Source organism: Crotalus tigris, unplaced genomic scaffold, assembly GCF_016545835.1.
Source record: "Crotalus tigris isolate CLP2741 ecotype Arizona unplaced genomic scaffold, ASM1654583v1 scf7180000018485.2372832, whole genome shotgun sequence".
NCBI classification, from domain to species: domain Eukaryota; kingdom Metazoa; phylum Chordata; class Lepidosauria; order Squamata; family Viperidae; genus Crotalus; species Crotalus tigris.
In genome coordinates this window covers 1,638,509-1,663,787 of record NW_024097033.1, presented here as the reverse complement: position 1 = coordinate 1,663,787, position 25,279 = coordinate 1,638,509, and the positions used below count along the sequence as shown (strand labels likewise).

The window sequence follows — 25,279 nt, the reverse complement described above, 5'->3', positions numbered from 1 at the left end:
AAAAATGCAGATAATATTGTAAATCTTTACTGATTCAACAGTCATAATAACTGCAGTGTACATATAGATGGAAAAGATATTGATTTAGTGTGCACTCATATATGCATGCACAGACATACACAAACATGTATGCACACACAAACCTGTGATTATATTCCTGATGGGCTTAACAAGGGCAGTAAAGGCAGTGACTTCTGGCTGTCTATGTTCCCACATTGGCTGCCAAATGACAAGACCACTGGCAAGACGAAAGGTCAGATCAGATTCCTAAAAATAAGAATACAGCAAATTGTTGAATTATTCTAAGGAAAAAGGATATATATGTAGATATTTCCAATTCTAAAACTGATTAATTTTTTTTCACATATAAACTATACATGGCTCCAAATTAGCATTCAGATAAAGTGCTAATCTGACTTTAGCAAAAGGCCAGATTAGCTAGCCTTTTCATTAGATAGTCTAACTAAAACCTACTGTAATTAATTAAAATTTAAGCAAAAATTAAACATTAAGATGAAGCAAGATTACTCCACCATCTCACTCTCCCCACTTTAGTTACATTGTCCAGTTTAAAAAAAAAAAATCTGTGGATCCTGTAATGCTCATATTTTGGCAAAGTCTTTCAGTACAGGCAATGCATCCTCTGGAAGGCAAAACTTTTACTGATTAAAAATGAAAGCAGGCATGGGACCACTACTGCCACTAGAGTTTCATGGAAGTGGTGCTCATCTCAGTCTTTTCTGCCCATTTTGATCTCCTATGCAGCTCCAATGAAGGAGAGGAAGCCAGAACAGTAGCAGAGATAGAATAGCTATACAAGACCCACTTTAGGACTCAAAAAAGACAGAGAAGTTTGGAAGACCTTATTTTAGTCTCAGTGTGTTTGGAACTAAAACAAACTACTTAAGGAGTAATCAGTGGATCAGTTAATTGCATGTGGGAGTTTATGGACATCCTGGCACTGCTAATTGTGTCATGTAAACAAGGCTATGTTGCATAGCCTTCATCCTCCAAACCAGAAACAGAAAAAATGATCAGAAGCTCTAAGGCAGTGGTTCTCAACCTGTGGGTCAGGACCCCATTTGGGGTCGAATGACCATTTCACGGGGGTCGCCAAACAACAAGTCCGCCATTTTTTCCCCTTTTCCTTAGCTGTGCTACTCCCTTTTATTCTATTGGCTTTTGAAAGCCAATAGAATAGACTCTCTTGAATAGAGTCTAATTCTATTGGCTTTCAAAAGCCAATAGGAATTGTCCAGGCTGTCTCTGCCCTGCTGAGCCCGCCAAAAGTCCCATTCTGCAAACAGTGCTGCACCAGTTGAGTAGTCCTCGACTTACGACCGGTTAGGGGTCGTGCCATTAAAAAGGTTGAGAACCACTGCTCTAAGGGTATTTTGTCACTTTAAATGTCTCAACTATGACTAAGGCTCTGTGGAAAAAAGAATGAGTCCTCTTTAGAGGCAAAACAGAGAACAATTTGTGGCTTTTTCATAATCGTCAGCATGCTTTGAACACTTGAATTTAAACGTTCCAGTCTCCATATGAATAGCATGAATGAGCCCAAAGAGAAAAAAAAAAAAGGGGGGGGAGGGTCTTGTATGAAGATGATGGCACTAGAAGCAGCAGATTCTCAATGCCCCACACTAGTTTCGATAATAAGGAAGAAGCAACAATAGTCACAGCTCAGTTGTAGAGATAATGCAAGAATATCAAGATGCTGTTTGTGGAAAACAAGAACATAGGTCCAGTAATATCAATATCTTTTTGTCCCAAAGCTGCTTTTTCAAGAGGCAACTGGACGACATTTCATTTCTCATTCAAGAAGCTTCTTCAGCTCTGATTGGATGATGGGAAATGGAAGTATTTATATTCCTTGCAGACAGCTGGTCATTTGTATTCTTTCAGAGAATCATTGAGGCCATTTGGAATTGTGTCTGTGTCCTCAGGGTCACCTGAGTAGTGCAAATGGGTGTGGAGCCTTCTTGGAACTGCTGAAAGGACTATGTTCTGGAGCTGTGTTTTCTGCAGGATGTTTTCTGCCCTGTGTCCCTTCACTATGGTTTCAGTTTGAGATGGAGACAACACAGCCTGCACGTGTGTTCACAGTGAAGGGATACAGGGCAGAAAACATCCTGAAGAAAGTACAGCTCCACAACACAGTCCTTTCAGCAGTTCCAAGAAGGCTCCACACCCATTTGCACTACTCAGGTGACCCTGAGGACACAGACACAATTCCAAGTGGCCTCAACGACTAAAGGATACCATTTTTTTCTAAAGATGTTCTGTTTATGGCAGGCAGAAAATCTGGAGGCTGGATGAGTTTGAAGCTAGATAGTTGACTACACTAAAAGAAAAAAAATCTTTCAACCACCTCACACTCTTCCATATATAAATCAAATAAATAAATAAATTCCCTAATGAATACAACACAGATGGAAAGATGATAGTAGAAAAAAATCAGACTAAGAGTTTCTTGCATGCCATATATTATATCCATCAAACACCAAGACAACAGATGTGTAAAATTGTAGTTGTTACTTGTGATAGCAAAATATTCCATCTCCCTTACACCCCTTACAACCACTTGTTAAACTTTAGGCACTCACTTTAATCCTATGAACCAGAGGAGCAAACAAGAACACAAAAAGCTCAACAGTGGCCATTGAATTCTGAAAGAACTTCCTTCTGCTGTTTTCTTCTTCTTCATTGGTACTATCACATCTTGATTGCCCTGGAGATCCTTGGTTTTCAATCTGGTGGATAAAGGCACTGCTGCTTCCTCTCCAGCTTGACCCTCTGTCTCCTGATCCTCCAAAGTGGTCATGGCTGCAGTCTTGAGGTGCTTCTAGCAACATCCAATGCAGAGTGTGAAGGAGTTTTGTCTCAGCAACACCAAGTTTGTCCTGATGGCCTAGATGAAAAAAGATTGTGAGGACTATGATTAGATGGTGCAACTCAAAAAGAAGCTCTGCTCAACTTGTTTACCATAATGCCAAGGACATGCTACTGTACGTAACCAGCAGTTAGCTAAATAAATCTCTTTATTTGTTGCCCATGTTGATCATCTAAAAAGGCATTGTACTTGGCTATTACATTTTCTTTGACATGGTAATATATGAACTGTTCTACTTTAAATCGTTCCTAAAGCTACTTCTAAAACATAGACATCTCAATTTTTTCTATGCTCTGATAAACCCAGTTAATATTTCAGAAGGTATCTATCTAAACAATGTTTCTTGGACTTTATCTTGTATTTACATTGCATTGTATTGATGAATGGATAAGACATGTGCTTTCTATTGAAAACATGCTTTTACTTATATTTTAATCTCTCCTGTGAAAATATAAGCAATTATTGGCTTCCTGAGGACTTTTACTGCTGACAATATTTTTAGTGTTATCACGTAGGCTTTAAAATCCAGCTGTCTTTCTATCACATTTTTGCAATTGACTGCATCCTCCCATGTTCCAGAAGCTGCTTCCTATGACAAGACTCTCCATGATCAAACCCTTCAAGACACTATTCTTCTCCTTTCATCATTGCAGTCCCTTTCCTATATAACCATTAGTTAATCTTGCCCTCACAATTTACTGTCATAATTTGCACAGAAGCAAATGTGCATGAACTGAAATGCAAGTCATAGAACTTTAATCTGAACTGTTATTTAGTCAGTTTTGATAATAATTGATGAGATACAGTAATGTCTAACCACAATTGTTTTTAAAATTTCAGATGTGCACTGACCTAACTTGTTCCGGTTGGAAAGCAGAGTGGCTGTGCAGTGAAGGACATGTGGTAAGGCAGCTTGAACCAATTCCCAGCGTGAAATGCTCTGGATGGCTTCAGAAAGAGCTGGTGAAAGGCCATGCAGCTTGTTTTCAACCAAAACTCTTTCAAAGGACTAAAATGAAATGAGAGAAGAAAAAAAACCTTAGTTTAGGTTTTTGAAACTTTTATTATATTCTCTTTTTTATGCACTTTGCTGCTTTCGGCCAAACACAAACATACTAAAAGAATTAAGTACTTTCTACTATAGGCAGATCTCTCATGTGACATTTCCCCCTGTTGTTTGTTGCAGCAAATATCAGCAAAGAATAGAGCAGATGCATTTATCTTTTAAATTTTATGTAGGTATATCAGAGAACTGATTGGATCATGGCTTTGGACCCATGGCTCTATGTGTTAAATGGTACATATGTTTATTATCCTTGCTTGAGTGCTTGTTTTATAATCCCAGCAATTACACTTGCTCAATTTTGTCTTATGCTCGCATTCATGATTTTATTGTTTGGTCAAGGATATTTCTAAAGAATAAAGTAAGCAGTGAAGATTTTAATGGTGGCATTGCTACCCTTATGGACTCACAAATTAATCTGGTGGTGCTTTCCCCTTCAAATGCACTGATAATCCTAAAGAATCACATGTTTTACCATAAACAAATATGTAGCTTTGGATATTTCCCCCAATAAATCAGAACAACAGAGTTGGAAGCAACATTGGAGATCTTCTAGTCCAGCCCATGCTGAAGTTGGAGAACCTATACCATTCCAGACAAATAACTGTCCAATCTCTTCTTAAAAACCTCCAGTGATGGAGAACCCACAGCTTCTGATGGCAAACTGTTCCACTGAATAGATATAATGTTTTGACTCATTTTTTAAATTGGGTTCTGCTTGCCTAGTTTTAGGACTTATTTGGACAACAGATCACATTTTAGATCACATTTATTTAATCCATCAGATTCCATATCTTTCCAATATAAGCATGTTTGCTTTTCTTTTTCTACACAGGAAGTGGTTCACCTTGGGTAAAGGTTCTTAAAGCCATTAATAATATGTATGGTTTTGTGCAATCCTCCAAACTAATCCTGTTATCAGGGGATATTTTTTGTACAGTAATTTCAAAAGTTATTTAAAGATTTATTGGACACTGTTACAACTATGATTGGCAGGAACTGCAAGACAATTCATTCAATTGCAATGCAGGTTTTGCATCTATTTTCAGACTGAGTGGGTCATATGTGGAAGAGTAATTTCCCATAACCAGATGGGACTAGGATAAAGAAATGGTAGGCATGGGACAATAGGCAATCTGTTAATTTCAATTTATTTAAAATTATGGTAATTAAACAATTACAATATTTATTCCCCCATTTAATTGGAAATATTTGATCATTTTCTTACTTTATTCCATTGAAACTGGCAATTTAGTGACAACTGTTAGAGAATTTTTGGAATTGCAACCAAGGGGTTTGAAGGACAGTGTGTATGTATTTGTGGGGGGGGGGAGTGTAATTGGTATGTCCTAGGCAGAAAACCTCTGAGATACGGAAAGTCTTTAAGGATGACCTTGAGTGGCTTATAAAAGTATCATCTAGCTAATCAGCCATCAACGGGTGGGGCAAGAACTTCCTTATGTTCTTCATTCAACATATGAAAAGAATCACTTCTTGTCTGTTTCTCTCCCAAAGTAAAAATGGACAAGGATGTATGAACATGGTCAATATCTTACCTGTTTCCAGTTTTGTAGAATCTTTAAACAAGAAACTGAACTGTTAAAAGATTTGCAGGTTATTTCAAGCTATGTAACTGTATCATACTATCATAAAACTTAAAAAAAATAGAATATTAAAGAACATAGTATTATTTTAAAGTAACATTCTAACACTGTAACAGTTCTCTCCAAGCTGATGAACTCATGAAATGCTGAGATTACCAATCCCAACATTTCCAGGGGGGCATGACTAAGACCCTTCCTATACATCTGGATTGTACCAGGTTGAGGAAGGTCAAGCTGTACTATTTCCATGAAACGTTTTAGCCTCCTATCACACTGGGAGGGCAATAGTCTAGTCAACTTTAAAAGAAACTCTAATGGAACAGAATTTAAAATGCATTTAAGTCTTCTATTGGAATCAATGGAACTGAAATAGAACTGGGAGAGATTGTGTTAACCATTTTATTCATCCTTGGCATGAAGCAATCCTTTACAAAATATTCTTTGATGGTATCTTTGAATATAAAAAGGAGCTTGCAAATAGGCAAGTGGACTCTAAGAAACAATTCCATATCTTCCCACAAATATTAATCATATTCTTTCAGCAGGGTGCTATTATTTACTGGTGTCCATATTCTAATGTGTTGATATGTATTTTTTTTTTCTTTGAGACAATTTTTGACTCCTGGCAACTGCCTGGATTAGTCCTTGTAGTTTTCATGGCAAAATTTCAAAGTGATTTGCCCTTGCCTGCTTCCTAGAGCTGAGAGAGTGACAGTCCAAGAACATCCATCTGGCTTCATGCCTAAGACATGTCTTAACTACTATCTCAATGACTCATCATGGCTTGTAATTAACACAGATGACTCCTTAACAGCAATTGAGCATTTGCTAACCAATCCATTGTAATTGGACCAAACCTTCCTACATTGTCACAAAGATATCTACTTTTATCTTCCTGATCAACTGAGTTACTCTTATTTCACTCAACTCCAAGTTGATAGATAGTTTAAAAGTGTTAAGTGAAATATGAAGTTGTAGGGGAATCATGTTACCCTATGAAGGCAAAAAATCAGTAGGAGTTTGGCAGCATTTGATAATTTTTCAGAAACAGCTACTTACTTAAAAAATGATGGATGAGGAAGCTGTTAAAATGGTCTCCAGTCAAGTAAACTGGAGCAGTTATGAGTAGTCCTATAGTAGAATAGGACTGAATATGAACCAGCAAAATGATATAGATGCAAAAAAAATGTTTTTTAAAAAATATAATTTCCAGCTCATAGGAAGCAATAGTTCCACTTGATCCTCCAACATCAAGAAGTGTATTCAATTCTGGGCATCATATTTTATAAAGGATTCAAAGAAACTAGATCAAGTTCACAAAAATAAACTAATATGACCAGGGAACTAGAACTAAGTCCTACAAACAATGATGGAATGGGTAGGTATGTTTTCTCTGAGAAAGGCCTACTGAAGTATTTAGCTTTGAGAAAACAACAACAACAACATGCGGAGGAGGTATTGATAGCATTCTTCAAATACCAGAAAACTTATCACCCATAAGAAAATCAAACTCTGTTCTATCTTATCCAATATGAAGAATCAATATATGTAGAAAGAGATTTAAATTACAGGATGGCAAATTCTGACTGAATGATGGGGTAAAATCCTGTTTAGTTTAACAGCAGAACCATTTACTCAGAAAACAGTGGACTCCCCTTAACTAAATGTGTTCCCAATTAGTGCATGTTGGATTCAGTGCAGGGATAACAAAATAAAAGAGTTGGTAGGGACCTTGAGGTCTTCTAGTCCAATCCCCAGCTCAAGCAGGTGACTCTATACCATTCCAGACAAGTAGTTGTCCAGTGTTTTTAAAAAAACCTCCAGAGATGGAGCACCCAATTCTGAAGGCAAGCCATAGAAGTGATGACTACTTCACTAGTAGAAGGACTATCTACTGCAAGAGAATACCTTTTTATCTACTTGTTATCATTGAGTAGAAACAGATGATTGTAAGTTTTAGTAATATAGGAACTGCAAGCCATCAATCTTCTACTGTATGTTTTTTCCAGAAAAATCTCTTAGCAATGGTTTGGGCATTAAATATATCACGTTAGATCTGTATTCCCTTCTTCAGAAAATAATGACAGAAAAACAACTGACCATTTAGCTAACTGCAATTTTTTTAAGACAAAGGCAGGCCCATTTCATATTTTTATACAGTTCCCTCTACAATCCTTTATCTAAAGCTTCAATTAATCATTTTCTGATCTGAGGGCTGCAGCCCAGATTACACAGCCCTTGGTCTACTGCCACTGTCCTTGCAACTGGCAGTTCTGAACAGTATCCTGTCTTGCTGGGGAAGTGCAGTTGACCTTTAAATGATGCAAGTATAGTGACAAATATGAGAAATAGAAAAGGGATATTCTAAAAATAGTGCACCATCACATACTTCAGTGGCTTTAGCTCGGCAACTCATAAAAATACACAGGATACACTCAATTTTTTAAAAACTGATGTAATCCTCATTGTTTATGGTTATTTCTCCCTGGCCTTGGAAAAATTACAAGAACAACAGTCCTGGAAAACAGGGCAGGTCATCTTAACCTACCCTGAAGGGGCTTAATATTGATACGATGGTCATGTCCATGACAAAGCAGCACCTTTCTCTCTGCAGATGCAACAGAAGTTGAGACCAGGAGACAGGCCCAAACCATGAGAAGACAAAATAGGAGAAAGCTATAACAATAAGAAAAAGGATAAGAATATGGAAAAAATGACTCCTATAATATTTTGCATTTGCTGAAAACTTGCAGTATTCGTCAATCTCTAAATTTTTATTCTGCCTTTTTCTCCAGATCAGCAACCATCTTGATTGTGGATCATAACTTATTTTCCTGAGTAACTAGCTGGTAATCTTTTAGTAATGGGTTGACTTCATCAGAAAAGGCAGATTTGGGGTAAATATAAAAATTATTTTCAGGAATTTGAGGACTTAAATGCCACCACCATCCCCATTGGCTCAACATCATGCAACAAAATGCACAATGACCACATTTCATCATCCAAAAAACCATCATGGACTTTGCTTCCCCTTGTACAGCACCCGTCCACACACACACACACCTGACATTTTATAAAGCTGTTATTCTATGTGTTCTTGATTTTCTGTTTGGTTGTCTAGGATTGTTTTGAGGTGGGTTATCTTCGGTTCTTTTTATTTCTTCTTCTTATATATCATCCAGAATATTCAAGTTAAGATAGGTTACAAACATTGCAAATAAATAAATAATAAACAAATCTCTGTGGACTCCCTGGGATATAAAACTTTCTGTAGATAATTGCAGAGATCACCTTGGGAAGGAAGGAGATGGTTAGCCAAACATGGCTTAAGGTTGAGAAAACGTGAGAATATTAGAAAGAAAAATAATTTGGTTCTATCTTAACTCTAGTATAAGAGGAAGGAAAGGGAACACACTATCAGTTTTTTTCAAGATTTTGTTATTATAGCCTTTACCAATAAAGTACAGTTCTAGTATTTCATATGGAGTCTATTTCCTGCCTTGGGCTACCTCAAAGGGATGACAATTTGAAAATAACTAGAAAGTCATGTTTTATGTCTCTGCTATTCATTAAATTTAATCCCCCCTTTTTTTCTCCAAAAGAGCATGCTGGTTTAAGAATCATCTTATTTGAATCAATTAACTTCATTTTTCAGGCTACACAGCCTTGTTAAATACCTGTTCAGAAGCAGGTCTGATCAGATATTTCAGACCAGTCAATCTTCACAACTAGAAATTAAATACCAATTTTCTCTGCCTCCTATCTTCACATTTTCTATAATTGCAGAGGACTTTCATTGAATTCTTGTTGAGGTTTCCTCTAGTGAGATCTTTGCTTAAAGCCTTGTGGACACTGACTTGCTAGAATTTGATCAATTGTGGAAACTCAGAGCTTTTTGCTCAGAGATTTTTCTTTTTAATTGACAGGTTTGCTCTATCCTCCTTCCTTTAGTCCCCAGCCCTCGTCCTCTTATCAATTGGCCAGCCATTGCTTTCACATCTCCTCCTCCATGACTTTTTTCAGATAGTACCCGAAACTGTCTCCCATTTCACTGGGATAAAGACACCCAAGAATCTATAGTGGATGGCAGATGTTTCTGGTTCCATATTTGGAAATAGAAATGAAATAACGGTTATATCCAGTAACTGGAGTATGAGTTCATGTCCAAAGGAATTAAATCCTTCAAATTACTCCTAGACCTTTTGTTCTTGGCTAAATTATATTAGATGAATCCTGGAAAAAAAAAAAACCTTGATTCTAAATATGGCAATAGCCAAAAGCTAAATAAACTTGGGGAAACTGTGTTACTGGACTGTTCAAAGAACAATAATATAAGAGACCAGCAAAATCTTAAGAGGAAGATGTTTATATGATTTTTTGCTTTAAAAAAAATCAGCAAAAATCCAGTAACTGGTATATGGATTTTGCCTGACTTTTCTTACAATTTACATGTTATTCTGAAATTTGCAAATTATTCACAATATATCAATACCTCAAATATTTATTTGTTTCCTACTCTCTTATATATTTAAACACAATTTAGCCCAAATATGCTTTTTGTCCAATATTTGCTTATTTTTATGTAACTTTCTACAATTTTTACCAGTGTATAATACAGTAGTTTTGAGAAATTAGAAAAAGAGAGAATATGAGGAGCAAAATAATGAATCTATTTATCCTCTTAGAGGTTATCAATTAAATGAAAATAATCAAATGAATGTTTGAAAGAGATGGATCATATCTTTAAAGGAAGCATTTATATATAAGCCAGTTAATACAAGACATTAAATTGGCTTCAAGAATGAGTGCATTCAAGACAAGATTTCATTGTACAATTCACACTAAACAATAAACTGCTTATAAAAATATGAAGAATACAAGAAATTTCTTCTCCGTTAGGTAGGTGTACAAGAAGAAGGGGCAGGACACAGAAAGATGCAGAAGGAAATACTAGAAAATATATAAAGCTCTGGGTTTAATAATAAATTATTATTAATAATAAATTAATAAATTGTTATTATTGTTATTGTTGTTGTAAATTATATAAGAGATTATGACTGAAGCATATACAATACTGAAGAGCATCTCTCCCTTAGCTATTCTAATTATCAAGGATAATTAAGACCAATTGTATTTAGAATGAATAATTGTGTTAGTTTCATGTTAGTTTTGGCCTGAAGACGTGAGGAGAGATAAACATGATATTCAAAGATAATAAGGTCATTGAGAAAAAAAAATCTTAAAGATTTTATCTTTTGTCTTATTAATCTTACAATGTAAACATATTGTTATCTCTTCAATGAGCAAATTTCTTTGAGTTTTCCTCTTAATAAAAATAATCATTTAATATCAAAGCGAGAGAGGGGAAGTCTTATTTAACCAAGTTACTCAGTATTATTGCATAATACCTTATAAACTATTCATTTCTGTTTGTATCAGTCTAGATTTTGTTATGTTGTTTTGTATGTTATTGGTGAATCTTGGCAAACAGCTGGAGAAGTCCCTGCAGTTTTCTTGGTGAGGTTTTTTCAGAAGTGGTTTGCCCTAGTCTCCTTCCCAGGGCTGAGAGGAAGTGCCCAACCCAAGGTCACCAGGCTGGCTTTTGTAGTTAAGGCAGAACTAGAACTCCTGGTCTCCTGGTTTCCACCCTAACCTCTACACGAAACTGGCTGCCTCAAAAAGATATTTAGACAGAACACAGGAAAGTCCTGCCCCTTTCATAGAACTTGTTGGATCATCAGCAGATACAATCCACTCTATAGCTCATATTAAGCAAAAGGCATTTTAATACAATTTAAAATTTAGAGCCACCAACTATTGTGCTATTTCAATCCTACTGAATCCTGTTCAACTCTATTTCCAATCTTGTAAAATCTTAAACATAATCTTGTCTTGCTGGAGTATATGTAGTTAGTAATAGTAATAGTAATAAAGTTGGAAGGGACCTTGGAGGTCATCTAGTCCAACCCCCTGCTCGGACAGGAAACCCTACACCATTTTGGACAAGTGGCTGCCCAGTCTCTTCTTAAAAACTTCCAGTGTTGGAGCATTTACTGCTTCTGGAGGCAGGCTGTTCCACTGATTAATTGTTCTCACTGTCAGGAAGTTTCTCCTTAGTTCTAGGTTGCTTCTCTCCTTGATTAGTTTCCACCCGTTTCTTCTTGTCCTGCCTTCAGGTGCTTTGGAAAATAGCTTAATTCCCTCTTCTTTATGGCAGCCCCTGAGATATTGGAATACTGCTATCATGTCCCCCCTTGTCCTTCTCTTCGTTAAACTAGACATACCCAATTCTCGCAACCGTTCCTTATATGTTTTAGCCTCCAGTCCCCTAATCATCTTTGGTGCTCTTCTCTGTACTCTTTCTAGAGTCTCAACATCTTTTTTACATCGTGGTGACCAAAACTGGATGCAGTATTCCAAGTGTGGCCTACCAAGGCATTGAAGAGTGGTATTAATACTTCACGTGATCTTGATTCTATCCCTCTGTTAATGCAGCCTAGCACTGTGTTGGCCTTTTTGGCAGCTGCAGCACACTGCTGGCTCATATTTAAGTGATTGTCTACTAGGACTCCGAGGTCCCTCTCACAGTTACTACTATTGAGCATGGTGCCACCTATGCTGTACTTCTGCATTTGGTTTTTCTTGCCTAAATGTAGAACCTTGCTTTTTTCACCATTGAATTTCATTTTGTTAGTTAGTGCCCAGTGTTCAAGTCTGTCCAGATCCTTCTGTATCTTAAGCCTGTCTTCTGGAGAGTTGGCTATTCCTGCCAGCTTGATGTCATCTGCAAATATGATGAGTTCCCCATCTATCCCTTCATCCAAATCGTTCATTATCTATTATTTTCAATCCTTTGTAAAAGAAAGTTAAGTCTTGGTAAAATATTCCTTGTGATAGCAGCAATAAGAAAGACAAGTTTAATTTCTGAAATATTATGTTCTCAATATATTTTCATTGCCAATGATTCCATTGTTAGTAAAAATAATAAAAGAGATGGGACAACTTTAATTTGTCCCCTTTGGCATGGTATTAAATATTTTATTTAATAAAAATATTTTATTAATACCTTAGCATTTTTCCTTTTAAAAATGCTTTGTAGCTATTTAAAAAGTAAGAACCACAACTCATCTTTTTCAAACATAAAAGACTTTTCTAGATTGTCAAAATCTTTTTCTGTCTCAAAAAAGATCCTACCATTGTTTGATTGGTTGGATTTGTTTTATCAATAACATTTGATATATATCTAATGTTGTCTCTCATATATTTCTTTGGGACAAATCCAGTCTGATCAGGTTTGTCATATATGTATTCTTCCTGCAAGTATCGTTGTGAAAATCTTAAAATTTACATTTAGTAAAAAGTACACAATTCAAAGGAGAAAATGTGGATCCAGCCTTGCCTCAATCAAACATTTAACTATTGATAGTGAAACGAGTAGTATGTTTGACCTATTGAGTTGAACATAGCTTCCTGAGTTTCATGTTACAAGCAAGCAATTCATGCACATCAGTAAATCAAGAACATCAAAAATCACATACCACACAAGAAGCTTCAGACTGCTTTCCCAGTTTGGGTCTCAAAAATGCACTGAAAAAAGACATAGATGTTGTTAACATATGATTCTAAGTATAGTATACAATTAAATATTTTGATTTATTGGCACAGTTATTTAGTTTATATACTGTAAGTGTATAAGTGTGTTTAAATCAATAGATGTCAGATAGTGTCATTTCAAAATAGCAATAGCATATACCACCCCATCGTGCTTTTTACAGCACTCTCTTGGTGGTTTATAGAGTCAGCATATTGCCCCCAACAATCTGGGCCTTCACTGAATGGAAGGCTGTCAACCCTTAGCCCATCAGGATCAAACTCCAGGCTGTGGGCAGAGTTAGCCAGCATTCCTGCATTCTAATCACTGTGCCACCAGGGCTCTTGAAATGCTATAAAGTTAGCAAATATCTTTAGGTGACTGCTACGGAGAACATTTTCCAAGATACAATTCTTATAACAAGCAAATGTACATCATAAGTACAGAACCTGATATGTGACCTTCAGCATCCATTTTGAATAAAGTTTAGGATCTCAAAGGAAAAGTTAGATGCTAAAGGATGGCTTAAATATAGCAGAGGATTGAGAAAGGCATCATTTTACCATTTAAAAATCAGCCAAAATAAAGCCATTTTTTCTATAGAGGAATTGAATAGTGAAAAATGTTTATACCTGTTTAGGCCCATGAACCCCGTCCTCCAAAGGCTAAATATTTATGTTATAATCAGTCCAAATTATAATGGCATTACTAGTTGTATCCCCTGTGCCTTTGAAAATGAAAGGCATTTTTTTCTTGCTTGCTTACCACAAGGAAGTTGCACACCATTGCCCTATGCCATTCCCTGTACGTGATATATATCCTGATAGATATGGGGTGGGATTGAAGCTAAAGAAAAACAAAAAACGTCCTATTCAGTAAGAGGTACTAATTGAGTCCTTGGGTTCTCCAGGTTCTATATGAGCAGGAATTAGTAGCGTTAATAGATCTGCAACAAGTGATATCATTGAATAGTAGTATCCCAGATTTTCTGGCCTGTAGGCACATTGGAGATTTTGAACATGTGTTTTGCATGCTCAAGTAAGCTGATTGCCATAGGATGGTGCTTGCCCACTCCCAAAATGGTTGTCATGACAAATGTAGCCCGTCACAAAATTGTCAAGGCAAACTGGTAAGGTTGTTCATTGTCAGGACCCCAAGATCCTCAGCACCAGCTCTGAGCTTGCCTTTTTTAAATTTTTCTATTTTGTTTTTTCTGCAGTCACTTAATTTTTTTTAAGAATTAGGACAGGGGCTGCAAAAGTCCCCCAAAATGCCAACAGCATGAAGTGAATAATCATTCAGCTGTCTAAGATGTCTATCATATGCCTTAAAAAGAAAGAATGGCCTAAATTGAGCTAATTTGTGTAATACTTAATTTCATCAAATAAGAAATAATCCAATACCCCACCAACATTGGAAAATGATGATGAGCATCTGAATTAAGTCTGATGCAAGGAGGGGAATGACAAAACTAGATGGTACCAAAAGTATGATCCTTGTCCACCCTCCAATAACATAATGCCAATGTGTCCCCATCCCTACTAATCATGAAACAAAGAAATGTTCAGTTCACAGGCCACAGTCTGAGGAGGTATAGCCTGTAATTATTGAAGAGGTGAGTCATGAGATCCTTAATTCTCCTTATTATCTTCTATGATATATAACATAACTAATCTTATGTTACTAAAGTAATTGTCAGCAAGAATGAGCTGAGTATTCTGTTATGCAATATAAAGTGCTTGTTATACAGTGACTTTTATTCCCAGAAATCCTTTAAACTGTACATACATAATCATTATCATAAACATTAGATGAATAGCTAAATCTTTTATTGAACTGTATTTATGTCAGTTGAAAGACACTAGGAAATCACATCTCTAAGAAACGTAGAATTACCTGTTGTGATCCATTCTTGCCATTGTTAATGTTTTATTATTGGTAAATATAGTTTTTAATAGTTGGGGGCAAATTTCTATAGGATGTTAATGTTCATTTTTAACTGGAAAGAAGGCATGTTCATAGATAGACAATGCATATATACAGACAATGTTAAAACTAATAAAAAAAGTTAATTTATTATTTTGCTGAACCATTTTAGCAATTATTACTTTATGGCTTTTCTCAACCTTCGTGAAGATGGGAAACTGAATTTGCAATTCCAAGCACACCCAATTGGGGAGTAAGATGGGAGGAAGGAGGTTATTCATGGGACTTGAGATGATTTTCCAGAGGTCAGGTACAGTTTGCTTGACTGCATCTTCTTGTGCAATGCTGGCAATTGACTCCAGTTGCAAAATGGATTTTCTGACATTTTCTGATAGCACAACATCCCCCGACACCTGCTGCAACCCTGACTTATTAGAGGTCACTGAGGAAGTGGTTTCATGGCCTGCGGGACTGGCACATGGCCAGCAGAGACACCAGGCTGCAGGCTGAGGGAATGGAAAGAGCATAGATGTATCTTAACTGAGCCCCCAAATAGAGACCACCAGGAGAGGGCAGCAAAGAGTCCGAGGTTTCCGTATCTCTGGTGCTATCTAATACTGTCCCCCTAAAGCAGAGCGGACTATTTAAAGAAAAAGGTAGCTTCTCATCGCCCTGACTTCGGTCCCTTGGAATCGAGAACCTACAGCCGAGCGAAAAGCACTCAATTCTTACTTGAATCCCGGCCGTCGAATCCCAGCGAGGTTTAGCCGGCAGCGCCCCCTATTCTCCCTTACCTGGTTTGCCTCCACAGGAAGGTCTGGATAGGCAGCGGAACCCCTCGGCCGCTCTCCTGGTCCTGGCCTTCTGAGCTTTTCCTCTTCACCATGGTGCCAGTTCCTGTGCCGCAACAGCTCTTAGCCCATGTCTCTGGTCCGCCGCAGCAGCCCTTTCTGCCTCCGGCTCCGCTGGTGCAAAATGGCTGCAAAAACAGCGGCCGCAGTCAAGCGGGCAGAGATCAGCGCAGCTTGCGGGGAGGAGGCGGCGGCGGCGGCGGCAGCAGCCAAGGACGAGAGGATAGTCGCCCCCCGCCCCGCATGACTCCCTTCCTTCAGAACCTCCTTCTGTGGACAGCAACCAGCGCGAAGGGACCTGCGCGTGATGTGTCAAGGGGACACCAATGCGGGGGTGGGAGGGAGGCGACGATGGGGAGGAGTGGCGCCACCCACGGATAGAAACTCCCCGATCTGAAGTGGAAAGTTTGGGGAGCAGCTAGGGCTTGTCGAATTTCCAGCTCTCTCCTTCACAGCCATAAACTCTAATTAATTCATTCCCTAGAATGGCCCCTTCAAGGGACTCAGAAACTGAGTTTGTGGTTATGCAGTAATGTTTCGAATCGTGTCTCGAGGGGGGCATACAGGAACTTGCTGATAGACTCAGATAATCTATTTCCGGAAGGGTAAAAGATGAGAAAAGTAAATGCTGAAAACTCCTCCTTAATCAAAAGTATCTGTTGAAATTGAAGCAAACCAGTATCACAATCACAGGAACAGATCTAGGAAGCATACACAACATTCCTCTTCCTATTTTATTCCCATAGCAACCCTGTGAAGTAGGACAGCTGCTCATTTAGAGAGCTTTCCTGGCCTTATTGCTGTCCATCTGAGTATTGTCTGCAGTGACTGGCAGCAGCTCTCCAGGGCACAGATGAAAAAGGTTTCCTAGTCCCCACTCCCATCCCATAGATAGGGCAGAGTTTTCCAAACTGTATTCTGTGGAACACCATATATCCACAGGAAGACTATGGGATTCTATGAGAGACAACCAACCAACAAAAAAGTAAACAAACAAATGTGTTTCACTCAAACAAAATTCAATTTTCTATCATTTGAGTTTTATCCCTTGAATAAGTGTTTAGAGTAGGCATGTCAAACGCGCAACGTCACATGATGTCGCGCGACATATGGCAACTTTTTCCCCATTGCTGGCAATGGGGTGGGCACAGTTTCAGTATGATGCATCTGCTTACGTGCAGCTTTTCTTTTCTTTCTCTGACTCAGGTAGGAAGAGTATTCACGTGGGCTAAGGTTAATGGCCCTGCAGATGAGGAATTGTGATATAATTGGAGATATTGAGGTGGTTTTAATTTTACAACAGATTATTTGCAAGTATGTCTCCTGGCAAGAAGGCCTACTAATTTTGGCCTGCCATGTCCATTACCTTTGCCCCAAGCAAGCATGGCTTGGTCATAGCCCAGTATCAAGATCATCTCAGTGGAAAAGCCTTCAGAGTCCTATTTCTTGGCAAGTGGTTTTTTTTTTTTTCAGCTAGAGTTAGAAGTATCAGTTAATATGAGAAGACCAAATCATTTCAAAAAAGGATAGCCTTGGCCCACGTGCAAAAATGCTCAGCCAGAGGCCAGTCTCAACTTTACTGATGCCTATTCCCTGTTAGAGACCCTCTTTGAAATAAAACAAATAACTTGAAATATATTCCATAAGAATTTGGATTGTGCATTCTCCAACATGACTACGTTATCACCAGCATCTGCAATGTGTGTGTATGTTTGTCAAAAAGGCAAGATGGTAGTTGCAACAACATGATCAGAGGCCCAACCCTTTGTATTGTGCATGCAACATTGATACACCCACAAAAAATGGATGGTTTGGATCATGTTTCCAAGGCTGCCATCTTATCATTTTTTAATTCCCTCTGCAGAAAGCAGTTGCTGTCAGACAATTGTGGCTTAGATAGATCCCTATCTACATGCAAAAAAATTACAGGAAAAAAAATCAATTTTTATTATTTCACTAAATAATGTTTTATAAAAATCAAAATATCCTCTATCCTGGTGCTGTCCTAGAAACTAAGCCAAGTTTAAAATGGATGCTGAGTAGGCCCACCTTATTGCTTGAAGTTATTAAGATCAGTTATACAGCTGAGGTCTCCATTCAGTATACAGCATCATCTAGTGGTTAAAACTCCATATTACATCTACTTTGCAGTAAATGTGGCAAGAACAAGATGCATTTCAACTCTGAAAATGCATCAAGGGTCTTTTTTAGTTCTTCATTTTGGAGGGAAGACATTTGGATGTTTGCATGAGTTTAGACTAGAGCAGGGGTAGGCAACCTTGGCTCTTTTGTGGACTTCAACTCCCAGAATTCCTGAGCTAGCTTGGCTGGCTCAGGAATTCTGGGAGTTGAAGTTCACAAGTCATAAAAGAGCCAAGGTTGCCTACCCATGGACTAAAGGTTTGTACAGAGCTGGTAAAGAGACTGAAGAAATGATATTAATAAGCTGAATTTCTGAGTGCTTTTCACCTTCTCTAAAACATGCACACACACAAACATAATCACCCATTGCTGTTAGTGGGGGGGGGAAGAGATTAATACAAGGATTAATACACACATTCATACCCTAGTCAGCACCATTTTAATCAAATTTGCAGCTGCACACAAATGTTTACATTGAAAAAGAAATGAAGCAAGAGATCCTGATCACGGATCTTTCATGAGGATAATTTTGTCCTGAGGCAGGCTATATGAAGATCCCTTTATTTTACTAGCCTTGGATTGTTAATAAACCTCTGGTAAAGACCAGCAATTTGTCTTGCTTTTTTCCACTGTAAATCCTTACTTCAAAACTACAGTCCTACCCCCATTACACTAAATGCCAAAGAAGTGATAGGATGGTGATGCTGTTGTTGCTTAAATTATACACTACCCAACTTCCCAGAAACATGTTTAAAATAGGGAATAGAAAATGTGTTGTAACAAAGAAGCAGTTAATTTCAGCACTTTCAGGAAGTGAGTCAGGTTATATCTCTTAAAAAGAAAACAAAAGGGTTTTTTAGAAATTTACTCAGCTTGTCTGTTGAAAAGTAGCCATTTTAGCAAAACACTTTTCCTAAAAGAATACCCTCCCTCCACTTCTATTATCTCATGGAGGCAAAATGCCTGGTTGCATTATTCAGCCAACCACAAGAGGGCACCAAAGGGATACAGAAAACCCTCTTGGCTATCATCTAGTGGGCATTTGCATTTTTGCAGCACCTGTAAAGTATGCCTATGAAAGTTTTCTCTACAAAAACATCCTCTTTTGTTCATCTCATTCTTCTCTTAACACAAACACAACATATTGATGTAAAAGGCTCCATATTAAAGAACCAGTTTGGAATTGTTTGCAATTGTTGAAAGGGATGTTTGTACCTATTTAATTCAATAAGAATTTGATTTAGCTATGAAATAATTGTGTTAGCAATACAGAACAGGACATATCTTATGGACATCCCAAACCCCCTTCCCACCCACTGAATTTATTAAAGCTGCCAAATTTTCATGGACCCTCGATGAAAGCCATTTACCTCCAACAAGGTTCATTCCCTCTCCCTCCCACCCTGGACCTGAGAATGATGGACATAGGCAGAAAATGTAACTTGACTATTTAAATCCGGCCTTCTCACTTGTCAGTTTTCACCTAGACATAAGAAAGCGGGGTCTTTTCCCAAATAAAAAAAGATGGTTATCTTTTTCTTCTCTGATACAGTTTGGAATACAATAAAGAGGAATGGTAGGAAAGAGTTATCAGAAGAACCCCTCCATAACTCCAATTGCTCCCCTATCTCAAATTTCCACCAATTCTACATATAGTCATTTTTGGATCCAGGCACAATAATTACACTGGACAGCAAAGAGTTTGCTTCCTGAGCACTTACACACAAAAGTCTTATCTTATAAATTTTTGGCTGCTAATCATGAAAATAGCCAGTAATCTATCTTGTACCATTTTATAGAAACCTTCTGTTTTTGCTTTTTTTTTCTTATAATTTTGTTTACTAAATTTCACTTGCATTATGTTTTGTGTAGTTCATGCATACCCAGGCATGCACTCAGGGCCTATTGTGTAACATTTGTAAAATTAGTACAGTTTCGGCATGCTTAGGCATGCTTAGGCTGTGAATGGATGCTGCCTGGAAAGGCTATACTGTAAAAGCAGCTTGCATGCATAGATGCTACTCATTTTGCTGATATCAATTTCCATGTATTTTGATGCAATTGTTGATACATTCTGTTATATTTGTGGTGAGTAGATGTTTAAACCTCAAAGACACACCATGATTGGTCTTGTTAAGAAAGTGTATGAACTGTATGTCAAAGATTTCCAGTCATCCAGGTAGAATTGTCTGGCAGTTGAGTCATGGCAACTGGACTTATATTCTTGTTGTTTTGAGATGCTTCACTGCCCATCCAAGCAGCTTCTTCAGCCTCAACATGTATGGACTGTATTTTGGTTGTAGGACTGGTGATCAAGGCAAGGCCTGTGCTCCTCACATTTATTGTGCAAGATGTGCTGTTGATCTTAAAGCTTGGCTCAGAGGAACTTGGAAGTCACTTGGAAGGCATTTTTGTTGGTCCACAGATCAGATAAAGTCATCAGCAACAAGCGTTCAAAACTCTGTTAGCGGGGCCAGAAAAAAATCACATGGAAAGCATTCAATATTGTTAAGAATTTTCTTGGCAACTAAAGAGCACCAAACTACATTCAACTGGTTTTCTAGTATAGAAGACCATGAAGTGCAACATGTCACTGAAAATTCATTTTCTGCATTCATACTTGGACTTCTTTCCTGAAAATCTAGTCATCCAGTGATGAACATGGTGAAAGGTTTCACCAGGGCATTGACACAATGGAAAAAATGGTATCAGGGAAACTGGAATCCATCAATGGTGGCTATTTTTGGACACCGCAGTGAAATGCATCAGTTACTGAGTACAAATAAAAATCAAAATACTTTTAGTCTTGTTGAGCTCATGCAGCAAGTTGAATACATTATGCAATTAAATACATTATAGTCATTAAAATTTAATTTCATATTTCTCAATATTCCTATATGATAAAGTCATTCTTAAATTAAACTTGCTTTCAGTTTGAAGGTTACTAATATAATCACCAAAAGGTTTTGATGAAGCAAAACTTCTGAAAAAAAATTGTTGTCCAGTGTTACCAGCAAGGTACTGTCAGGGTGACAAGACACTACTGGTCTGTTGCACTACAGTTTCTGGGGAAATACCTAATAGTTGAGATGTCAAGTCTGGCTTCATTTTACCTGAAAACTTTGTATTCCAAAATGCAGACAGTCCTGGCAGTACCAGATATTCTTGTTTATGTGGCAGAAGCAGGAGGTATATTTATTCATTACCAGTTGAAAGCTGTTTATATACGTACAAAAGACAATCTCAAAGGAGAACTATAAGATGCATTCTAATATTTGGGGCATATGATTACTGTATACATTTACCATCATTCCTCCCTACTCCCACCTTCCTACCTTGTATCACCATTGGAATGTCACCAGGAAATTAATACATGCCCCTGAAACATCAGGCATGTATTAAGCACAAACTCTCAGCTGGATGGATTGGAACCTGCTAGGTTCAAGAAGCAAATAAACACAGCAAGGTATATTATCAGGTTGACTTCCTAGGAGATAGAAATTGCCCTAGCAATCCTTTTCCAGAGGAGACATGGGAGACTCCTTTCTTTAGGCTAAATTATCCTAATATTGCAATGTGGAACAGCAGAGGATATAATGGAGAAACAGAAACTTGGGATGCAAGCAAGTTGATGACAAGCGATTTTATTTTGCAAAACAATCACTATACAGCAACAAATACAACTGCAAGTTGGATTGAAAAACATGAACTACCTACCACCAGTCATTCAAGAAATGCCTCTTTTATGATAACAGGCTCTAGAATTACCAGGAAAGGAAAGAATTCCACAGGCTTTCTCACAGCCCACAGTATATCTTAAAAGAGAAAGAGAGAGAAAGGAAAATTCCCAGTACTCCAAAAATGATTTTGTATTTCTCTTTGCTAAAGTTGAAGTGATTGCTAGGTTTGACCTTACCAGATTTGCAAAATAATAATTCTTTATATAAGGAACTTTGCTTGATTATTCCATTAGTAGTGATGGATACAGTCTCCTTTAAATTGTGCTCTTGATGATTTTCTGGATTTGTTTTTTGTTTTTGTTTTTTGGCAATTTGCTTTTGCATTTCAAGAATTATTTAAATCTAAAATAAAGTTGTTGATGACCAACCAACTTTACACAGTGGTCTTCCTGGGGCCCAGCAACTTCAGGGTACTCTGTATGTGTTGCATTGCATTCAGTTGTCTATCATAAATCACAAGCCTGGATTTAGCTGATAATTTGGCTTACTATTTCACTATCTAATATATTTAAAGGAATTTTAGTGCCTAGTAAAATAGAAAGACCCCTAGCATATCTGTTGTGACAATACACATTGATCCTTCTTGGATACTTTTTTTGGCAAAGAGACTCATTTGCAAACAGCCAGAAAGAAGGGGAAGTTGTAATTATAAATGTACAACATCTAGGTGTGGGTATGTGTGCAGATGCACATACACATTTACACTTATGTACCATCCAGTAAGCAAGGTGACTACCGGCTTGGTTCAGAGTTGATAGGCACAGCCTCTGTACTTTTCTGTACCCTTCATGCACTGAGATGCTCATCAATGTATTGCAACTGGCTCTGCTAGCTGCTACCAAACAGCTGATCAGTGTATTAGGCATTGCAGTGCTACTCTCCTATCTGGCTTGCAAAATTCCAGAAAATTTAACAATCTGTTCTTGCAAACTGGTACAAGCCAGCTACAGCACACCACTGCCTTCGTGCCTAGGCTCACACAAAAATAAACACTACAGTATTGTAGACAGGGAGGAGAGGGGAATCCTGCCTTCTTATGGGACAGTTTTAGTACATAGTTTTGATTATAGACTTTTCCCTCACCTTTGCTGTGAATTGCTAAATGTGTATTAAATTATTATACTTGACCATAGAGCTTACTAGTCAAAGTTATTGTGTCATGGCTTAACAGCTTTAATTATCTTTAGTAGGGAACAAGCAAAGAAGAATTTCTGTAGAGATGATCCAATGTTTTGTGTGACCATGTCCCTTACAGGGCTTACATTGTACCGTTAGTTTTTAAATCAAACCTACAGTTGGCAGTTAAAGTTTCAGTGGGATTATTAGCCAGCCAAGGCCTGCCCTTGTCCCCAGTAAAAATCTAGAGTCCTGTAACAAGAGTACATGCATTTCTTATATTACAGCATGGTCCTCTTCTGCCTCTTCAACTTGTACAAGTTCATCAGCTTTTGCTATTCTTTCTATGGAAAGACAATTATGATTACAAGCACTTAGCTTCAAGGTAAGATACAACTGCAACGTGGAATTAATGACTTTGGACACATATGCTTGGTAAGCAACTTTATCATCTAGAATGTGTTTATATCTCAAAAAAGCAGATTACAAAATAGTCACAGATTAAACACTGTTCTGACTGGCTGACACTTAGCATTGTCCACCTCAGATTCAGTAGAGCCTTGGATGCTCTCTTGCTCTAAGATTGGAAAAAAGACATAAAAACTCAGGCTTCTGTAAGAACCAACAGCACAGAGTCAGAGTGACAATATTTCATTAAAAATACTGCTCTTTTTGACTTAATTTCTTTAAAGCAATGGCATGGAGCCCACAGCAAGATTGGCTCTCTTGTTCTGATCCAGCAGGGGTATTCTAATATCTGTAATCAATGATGTGTTTGAACTTATACAGTTATTCCAAATATCATAGCAATCATGGAGTAAAACAGTCCTTTTAACTGCAGGCTAACTTTAAACGAAAAAGCCTACATGACTGCATTATAAGCAGCAGGCTCTTAATATGAGGCAGCTTCTAAGATGTAACCTGTCAGACTGTTTATGCATTAGTCTATCCTTATATCATCTGAACAAGTACACAAATTTACTTGTTCCCATTCATTTACAAATAAGAGCTTGACATTAAGGCTCTATTTTAAAATTAGGATCCAATATAACCCTATAGCTATTACAAAACAATTCTGGAGAAGTGCAAAGAACCACATTTTTGCATCTAATAAATAGATCTAATGAGAGCCAGCTCCATGCATCTTATGAGATTGTACACAGTGATACATTTGTTAGCTTTTATAATGATATGAGCCTCTTGTTTGTTTGCATTGTTGATGTTTTTCTTTGAAAATAATTGAAGCATCATTCTTGAGACATACTAGGTAAATTAAAATGTTTAAGAGGTAGCCCTTGTCCAACAGGTTCCAACACACAAAGCCATCCTAATGAACCATTTACATACAGGTCAGCTTGAGAACATGCAAATGTAATATAGGTGATTTTAAGGAAAATGCCATAAAACTGCAGGGTAAAATAGGTAACAATTATCATGTAGTCAAAACTAGCATATATTACATGAGTAGACAGTGGTCCACTTATGCATCACATTACCAAACCATCTTGCGTGTCCTTTTAATTTCCATGTAGTAATGCTGGAAATCCCATACACTCCAAATTAAGTGCCTTTTCTCTTATTAGAAACACTGTCATATACTTTTTATATTGTTTCTGAAGATTATGAGTCCATCACCTTGGTTATCCTACCTAGGGAGCTTACATATCAGGAATCAATATATGTTATGAATGCAACTCTCTAGAGCCTTGTTCTACTGAGGTGCCCAAGTACATCAATGCAAAGATGTAATTTGTAAAAATGAAATCACTTCTGAAAAGACTCCCTGTTGTTTCTTGGAGTTTCAACTTTAGCAAAAGAAAAAATAAATAATTTAAAAACATCACTTGTACTTCAGTGTTTTTTAAGGTAGGACAAAATAATTATTCTAAATGATATTTTTAAATAATCAAATTCAAAACTACAGTTTTGGAGAGAGAAGGGAGGGCAGGAAGGCAGGAAAGCAGGAAGAAAGGGGGAAAGATCAGTAATACAAAAGTCAGTAATCGCAAAGAAAACAAAGAAAGACAGGTAGAAAGAAAGAAAGACTTTTTCTAGTATCACAGAAAGACTCGCATCTGGCACTAAAACAGGGTCACATTTTGAGATGTTACAGAAAGCAATTTCATGCTAAACAATCTTTTTTTTTTTTGTATGTGTAAAAGGTTGAATAGGGAAATAAAATCCCTGCTAACATCTACTTTTACAGACCTAAAATTGCAACACCAAAGGGTGCAAGAGACACAGATACTGTGAATAAAGAATTAGAATATTCAAGTATGAGGGGGGGTATCACAAATGCCCACACAGATATATATATATATATATATATATATATATATATATATATATATAT

The 25,279-nt window shown here is 37.4% G+C and overlaps 1 protein-coding gene and 1 long non-coding RNA gene across 15 annotated transcripts in view; one reads left to right on the top strand and one right to left on the bottom strand.

Moving 5' to 3' along the window:
- The window catches only part of LOC120312333, a 97,291-nt gene extending 93,449 nt beyond the window's left edge, over window positions 1–3,842 (top strand). The window contains exon 5 of the long non-coding RNA XR_005557861.1: window positions 3,734–3,842. This is a non-coding gene — a long non-coding RNA (uncharacterized LOC120312333). The remainder of the gene's footprint in view (window positions 1–3,733) is intronic.
- The window catches only part of UNC80 (unc-80 homolog, NALCN channel complex subunit), a 185,213-nt gene extending 168,960 nt beyond the window's left edge, over window positions 1–16,253 (bottom strand). For all 14 annotated transcript variants that reach the window (XM_039352938.1, XM_039352942.1, XM_039352945.1 and 11 more), the window contains exons 1-5: window positions 15,872–16,253; window positions 13,099–13,147; window positions 3,746–3,902; window positions 2,607–2,911; window positions 144–267 (exon numbers count right to left, since the gene is read on the bottom strand). In XM_039352938.1, the coding sequence (XP_039208872.1) occupies window positions 144–267; window positions 2,607–2,911; window positions 3,746–3,902; window positions 13,099–13,147; window positions 15,872–15,963 (727 nt within the window). In that variant the 5' untranslated portion in view covers window positions 15,964–16,253. The remainder of the gene's footprint in view (window positions 1–143; window positions 268–2,606; window positions 2,912–3,745; window positions 3,903–13,098; window positions 13,148–15,871) is intronic.
- Between the last annotated feature and the right edge of the window lie 9,026 nt (window positions 16,254–25,279).